This window comes from Apaloderma vittatum, unplaced genomic scaffold, assembly GCF_000703405.1.
Source record: "Apaloderma vittatum isolate BGI_N311 unplaced genomic scaffold, ASM70340v1 scaffold4742, whole genome shotgun sequence".
NCBI classification, from domain to species: domain Eukaryota; kingdom Metazoa; phylum Chordata; class Aves; order Trogoniformes; family Trogonidae; genus Apaloderma; species Apaloderma vittatum.
Genome location: NW_009705118.1, coordinates 1 through 7,390, shown reverse-complemented (window position 1 = coordinate 7,390; position 7,390 = coordinate 1). Strand labels below are relative to the sequence as shown.

At 41.9% G+C, this 7,390-nt stretch overlaps 1 protein-coding gene across 1 annotated transcript; it reads right to left on the bottom strand.

The window, feature by feature from the left end:
- Positions 1-346: 346 nt before the first annotated feature.
- On the bottom strand, positions 347-6,835 carry LOC104270795 (spindle and kinetochore-associated protein 1-like; the record flags this gene model as incomplete). The annotated part of the gene is made up of 4 exons (XM_009865260.1): positions 347-563; positions 3,168-3,305; positions 5,906-5,997; positions 6,711-6,835. Coding segments are annotated over 4 exons (572 nt in total), but the record flags the coding sequence as incomplete, so codon positions are not given.
- Between the last annotated feature and the right edge of the window lie 555 nt (positions 6,836-7,390).

Genomic DNA, 7,390 nt, shown 5'->3' with positions numbered 1-7,390 from the left:
TAGTAGAGATTTCCTGCACCACAGATCTTTGGAAAAAACCTCTAAGTACAACTTGCTTTTCAATCAAGAGACGGTCATTTTGGTGCTTTTTCATTCCCTTTATGGTTTTAAGAGGAGAAAACTTGTTAAGGTTAATCAGACAGCCCAAGTCTGATGCAGAGTGATCGATTTACCCACATTTCCCAACTTCAGAATCAATTTTTAATAGTCCGTGTCCATTCTTGTATCAAAACTGAAGTTTGCAGAACTTGTAACGATTCCAAATTAAATCTTTGTGCGCTAAAAATTTTGACCACTGGCGAAACCATTTCACCGGTCCACCTAGAGCAGCTGCAATAACCAAATTCTATGAGTTTGGTACTAACAAAGGGAAAAAAAAAAAAAAATAAATACCTTTTGTATCCTTCGTTTCTTGTTCCAGGAACCTGTCGTAGAGATTTCGGACGGGTGCACTCATCGATTTCAAAGGCTGATGCAAGATCTTGTACTTTCTCGCCACGGCCTGGTTTATGCCTTTAATGACGACGTTAATCTGGTCATATGTTATCCGACCTCTCATATACCTACAAATACAAATAAATCAGTAACCAAAAAGTCAGTTTCCTCTGCTTCGCGTTAATGAATAAGCGTAGTGGTTAATTTTGCTCATTTTCTCGATGGTTTAATAATCTTGAAGGTACAAAAGCCACCATAAAACTGAAATCAAAAAAGATGAAGCATTGGAAAGCTAAATTAAGAAGTAAAAAATAAAATAAAATCCAGTGCTTAGGCTGTAAGGAGCCTTTCAGAATGGAATAAAGACTGCTTTTATAGCGTTCCACTTAAAATACAAAAGCAGAAAAAAATCAAGCAACTTCAGAAAAAACGTAGCACAAGCCAAAACTGAAATTGTTTCTGCCCAAGAGTACAGTTTGGTTCATGTTATAAACATAAATAACCTGTGTTTGGTCTTACAGACATTCCTTTGTTGTTGTTTTTTGTTTGGTAGGTTTTGGTTTTTTAAGAAATACCAGTTTTATGTTGTTTTCTGTGTTTTATTGTGCAGCCTCCTGAGCTACACAGACCCAGCTCTGCACTACCAACGTCCTCTTCCGAACTTTCAAAGCATTTCCTAAAACTGGTACTAAAATAATAAGGTCTGTTGATACTAGCCTAGAGGTACAGGAAGCCCAGAAGATAAAACCCAAGCGATGTGGTAACGTTAGACCACCGGAATATTTGCAAGTAGGGCTCTTTGGTATTTATAGATGTAAAGGCAGGAATTCAAGGAAAAGGAAAGACGCTAGAAATCGAGACGCCATTCTACAAAAATGAAATTTAAAACTCATCTGACAAGCAGCAAACGAAATACTGGACACAAAACGACAGAAAACTCTGCCAAGGCAACCTTGCAACTCAAATTATCCTGCAAACTGGCTGTTTGCGTTCGGTTCGGATGTGTGGAATTAGAAAACTTCTATTGAGAAACAAAGTTCTAATTCATTTTAAGAAGGAATGGGGCTCTTCAGGTCAGAAAGTTTGCATAAAAGTGCAAAGATCAACCAACAGGAAAATTCTTCCCTCCTTTGAATCTGAATGGAAAAACGGAATCTTTGGAAAACATGCAAAGAATTTAAAGCACGAGTAGCCAATCAATTAGAAAGTCAATATTCCAAGGCAGAATGTGGGCAGGCCTTCTGTAATTGCCCACTAAAAATAAGATTTTAATAGCCAGCCCCTGCACGAGGCACATATAACCTCCTGAATTCCAAGCAATTCCTCTAATTTCAGACTGAAATGCCTGTAAGTTATTTTTAATTTGATCAATACTTTAATTAATCTGGCTTCAAAGCTGGAGGTGAAGCCATTTAAAAAAAAAACAAACGGTGAGATACTTGTGTCATGGCCCCTTCAATGCGGGCGCCTTCATCTGAACCTAAATTCTGTCCACGAAGCAACTGGAATTTTTGCTTCTGTGCAGAACTGTGAAGCTCATAAAAGCTCCAGCTGTTCCACAGTTTTCTCATGTTTCTACCCAGCAAACCCATAAACGCTGACATTTATTTCAGTCCGCACATACACCAATGTAAAAACACAAAGCGGAGAAGTTCCAAATTCATCCATGTAATTTCGACTTCAAATAACTTTAAAATCTGCTTCCCTACAGCAAAAGCAAAAATACTCAAACTTTGAGAAAAAAACACCTTAGCGACCCAATTTCTTTTTTAATTCGCAGAAGCCCTTATCAAAACTTTTTCTGCCATAGATGTGGAAACCAAAGCGCAGACTGTGTTCTTCAAAGAAAATATATCACCTATATACCACTGGAAAAAGAGATAAATCTCCTCATGGCCAACTCTGCTCCCTCAAAAATGCTGAGGCTAAAAGAAATGTGTGTTCCCCTCAAGTTACCACCTTCTGAGATGAATGTGTAGCTTCTAAATATATCTGAAGAGAGATTTTAGAGGCAAAATAAAGCAAACTTTCTATAAACCAGGTGCACGCGATTTTAAGAAGTAACCAAATAACTAATATTTGTCTTTGTCCCCAAAATGCCATTTAAGAGAAGTTATTCCTACACAACAGACTTCAGACAAGGGTCTCTATTTATCAGATCCTAAAGGCAGGGGGAAAACTCCTATTCTTATTCCAGAAATTTGGGATGTTTTGGTGGAACGTGTTGTTTGCTTTTAACAAATCAACTTTTCCCATCTCAGAACGGATTGATAAGAATGGAAGTTTTCAGAAAACAGTAGTTAGGTCAAATAAAAACAGCATTTATCATTATTTTTTCCTTCTAAGTGTAATCATACCTTTTGTCTTATGATGGCTCTTTTTTTCTTTTTCTAAAATGTCAGTTTTCAAAACAAGAAGAAAACCCATGTACGAGATAAGAAAATTCTGTTCATACAATTAAAGTGACTTTTGAGAAAAGATGAAGTTTAGCTGATTAGTTCTGATCTTCCCAACATATAAAAAAGAATCTAAATAGCTCTATTCATTTCATTTTCAGGTTTGTCGGTGTTGCATATAAACTAAACAGAGTTATCACCACGATGTTTCACCCTGTGGAACAGAGAAAATTTCGAAACATCTCTCTCAACCTCAGTTCTGCAAGAGCTGACCCTCCCAAACTTACATCTGCCACCCACGTTGGTACTGGACTAAGAAAAGTCAGGCTTACTTACGCAGGAATACTTTCAAATTCTTCTACGGTTAGTAAGGGCGCGTTTTTAACAAATCTCGTCTCTTTTGTGGGTTTCTTTGCAGGTTTGGGTTCTGCGACTTTCGCTTGTTCAGCACATTTCACCGTTGGCTCCGAGGTGCTGTAAAATGAATGAATATTAAGTGTATAAACAGCAGATAAGTAGGAAAGAGAATTCCATTACATTATCGAGCCTGCTTAGTCACAGCCCTAAGTTCCAACTTATTTGTTAGGCTGGACAAACAGAATTTAGGATCTTTCTGCAAAGCTAAAATAAATAAAGCGAGCCTACACCATTTTGATCACGTGCTTTAGGCAACTTCATCACGGCTCTTTGTCTCTCTGCTCCAGAGGCTGCTCGCAGGTGAATTGGAAGCAGAGTGGAGAGGAATTCAACGCGTCCCTAACGTTTCACGGACCAGACGGCCTCGCTTTTTATCACATGAGTCCCAGCACGGAGCTGCAACCTACCAGGCAGATCCGAAGTACTTCACAGCCTCTGAAACAAATTTTGGGAAGCCGGACTCCTCCATTAATCTTTTGAAGCGAAGAAATCCAACATCATCCAGCAGGCTGGGATTTTTTTTTTATATGTATGTGTTGTGGTTTTTTTAGGCAAGATTCCAAAAGCCGATGAACTCCCTGCTTTGAGTGATTATTAGAGCATTATAAATTCACCCTTGCTTCAAACCCTCAGCTTAGAGCCTCGAACCCTGAGCTATTTGCCAACCACCTCCCTCTGAGCCGCTCTCCTACTCATCGGCAGGACAGCAAAGAGGAGGCATTTGGCCAAATTCAGCTGAACACAAGGACTTTACGGAGCCGAGACGCGCAACAGAAATAACGAAAGCGGCGCCAAGCAAAGAACTGATCCTCTGCTTCGATCTAACCTCCCCAGGAGATCTTGGTTTGATGTGGGGCCCAGAAAAGTGCACAGCGGCGCCTCTGCTGACCCGAAGGCAGAGATTTGACGCGTCGCGTGATGGGATGTCCCCAAAACCCGCGTCCTAGTTCCCAGGGAAGAGGATCACAGCGTGGAGGCTGGCGAGTGCCACCTGCTGGGCTCCCAAACCATTTGCTCCAGTGCCACAGCGACAGCAGGAGCTCTGCTCCGTGCTGTGCCCTGCCACACCACACAACAGGAATCTTCTGAAATACAGGACACCAACAATTAAACTATTGCAGATGCTAACAGCTGAAAAACAAGGCGAGGCCTAAAACTAATCCTAGCTAACTCTAGCGGCAGGGAACGCCAGTAAGGACAAGGAAAAGGGTTGGAGATTGGTTCGGAATAAGGTTAAACACAAGGACTGAGAGTTAAGTTTGCATCTTAAATCACCCTCCTCACTGCAACAAACCTCTTTTCTTTTCTAGACAATTCTCCAATCTCAGGTACTTCTGCTTTGCGTCCCTGCCTTGCCTTGCCCACGCATTCCTGTAGCGAGCTGCTGCTGCCCTGGACCAAGGAAAGAAAGCCTGGATTCCAAGTCCGGCTTTGGTGCAGCAAGCACCTGCTCTCTCAGCAAACACCTGGAATACAAAAGGCTTAAGATACATCGAACTCGTTTTCATTTCCATGAGATTCCTTTGGTAAATAAGATTTGGGAGGAACAGAAATGGAGGTGGTCAAGGGAGAAGGGTTTGGGGAAGAGGACTGAAGACTTATTTAAGGTGACTCTGACCAATTACAGCCATGATCCTCCACTGCACGACACAGCGAACATCAAGGAATATCAAGAAGGAACGACGTGGAGACAAAAAAGAAAGGAGGCTTGAACAAATGGCAGTAGCAAGTCACACCTAAACAATTTCCAGGAGCTCAGGTAAATTGAAGACAAAGGGTTTTCCTAAGTTAAGAAAGTTATGGAAGAAAGGCAGAACGCTGCTGATAATTTCTGAAGCGCTTCATTCTTTCACACACACAGAGAAAAAAAAGCAACAACGCAAGATCTAAATTGAAACGGAAACTGGAAACAAACAAAACACTTCTAGACACATTTTAGGGTTGCATTCAGAAGAAAGCTTCTGCACAAATCATCTCTTTACCACCTAAGTTTTGATACAAGCAGTACCTACAAGAGATGAGAATTTTGCTAAACACCATCTAAGATCACAGTTATTTTTTCTACCCTGTAACCCTGTTCCCACATCCTTCACCTTCCACTTCGCGGTAATGTTCTGAGCCTGAGGCTTGCCTGGCACTGGGAGCAAGACCAGGTAAAGCTGAGAGATGGAGAGCACAATGTTGGAAGCACGAAATTCAAACAGACGGACGCGTTGCCTTTTGACAAGCTACAACGGTGGAAACAAGTTCTGGGATGTCCAGATGTTAAGGCTCTAGAAGCAACCCCCACCTGGCACACGCTAACATTACTGAAAAACAAAAACCAGTTCCTCAACATCAGAGAAAGAGCTGACCACGCTGAGAAACCTGGTCAGAGCGATAATGTCTTGGAAGCCTTCTGCAAAACCAGTTTTCTACCGCAAAGTCCCACCTGCCAGTGGAAGATTCCGTCGGAACTTCATATTTCACAGGTTGACCTGAGGTATTTGTTAGGGTGCTGGCACCAGTCTGGCAGCAAAGTCAAGAACAACCTTCAGAATCAATACAGGTGACAACGTTGGCTCCCAGAAGTTCACAGTTAAGACAGAGCAAAAGGAGGAGAGTTTCAAAATGCTGCCAGGAGTGGTCCGACCGCTCCGTACTCACGGACCACGTACCATCTCGGAGCTGCTTTCAGCAGGTGGGGAGGAATGTTCTCGGAGAGGTGCTGTGCTTCCTTCTGGGCTATCTCAGTGGACTTCTGGAGCTCCTGCAATTAACGTTAGGCTTCGTTAGAAATCTGTCCTTATTTACATGAAGCAAGGAAAATTAGTTTACTGTTAGGGCAAGGCTAAAATAATTTTAAACTTTCTAAAGAGGTGTTCTTTGCCCTCTCACCATCATCTCACCTCTTTACCCTCTAATTTCCCCAAAGCAACTAGTAAAGCCCAGAAAAACAGAGCTAAGAGCAAGAAAACACGAGCTTCTCCGTGTCGGAGAGTCAAAGAAATTTGAGGGGGCAAGGAGTAAACCTTTAACAATATACTCTAGCAGGTTTGGGCAGGGGAAAGGCAGCAATGACGAAGGCACGCTACAGAAACCTCATCCACACTGCCCAAAGTACACTTTTACAAGTTTCAACACATGAAAACACTGAAAACACACATTAAAACAATAAATACTCTAATTAAATCATTTTCATAGCTACTGCAAGGATGTAAAAACAGAACTGCTCCTTAGCTCACAGTACCTATGATGATAAAGACAGGCTTTCAACCTCTAAACGCTGAAAACTAAAATTCTTAATGTTCACTATTCACTGGAGAGCTTAATAAACCACGAGTAAACCAGTTCCAAGCCCCAGTTTGTCTTGTAAGCACAAGCATCCAAACATGTTGCTGAAGATCTAGAAAAGAACAACCTATTAAAGATCCCTTCGGATCTTTCCTTTTTTTTCAGTGAAGAGGGTAAAAAAAAGATTACTTTTAGCAAGTTATTCAGCTTTTCCTGATGCTGGATTTCAGACTCCAGTTTATCGAGGAGATCATGCACGAGAATCGTCTCATGTCTGATTTTAGAGAGGACGGATCTGAAGGATGGCTCTTGACCTGTCAAAGAGAGAACGTTAAAGTGCCTCCAACCCAAAACCAAGATCCCATTTCCCTCCCCTCTCCCAGCAGTGATTAGCTACTAACTCTGTGCTCCTCAACCACCGGAGCTTCCCAGGAGATGCAGCAATATACGCTGGTCAAACTGTCAATTTTCATAGACCCAACGGAGTTGAAAGGTGCTGCAGGAAGAAAACTATCTCTCTGGAAAGCACTAAGCTGTACCCGCTACCACCGCAGGGTGCAGGACAGAGGTTTTAAACAAAGCCTGGATTTCACAACTGCTTGGCTGCAGCACCCCAGTTCTATTCCATGATTTCCCTCTGTTTAGGAGGGTTCAAAAGCTACTTCCCCCTTTGGAGACAGTTCTTGCGTCCCAAATAACATTTCTACGATCCCGTGTAACCTCTACTTGTGCCTGGGAAAGGATGAGGGATGAATCTAAAACATTCAGGTAATTGAAACTAGTTTGTTACCCGCTGTGTGTTTACATCCCAGCCAGGCACTCCCGGAATACTAGAAGACTTTGTCCCCAAAATGCCATTTAAGAGAAGT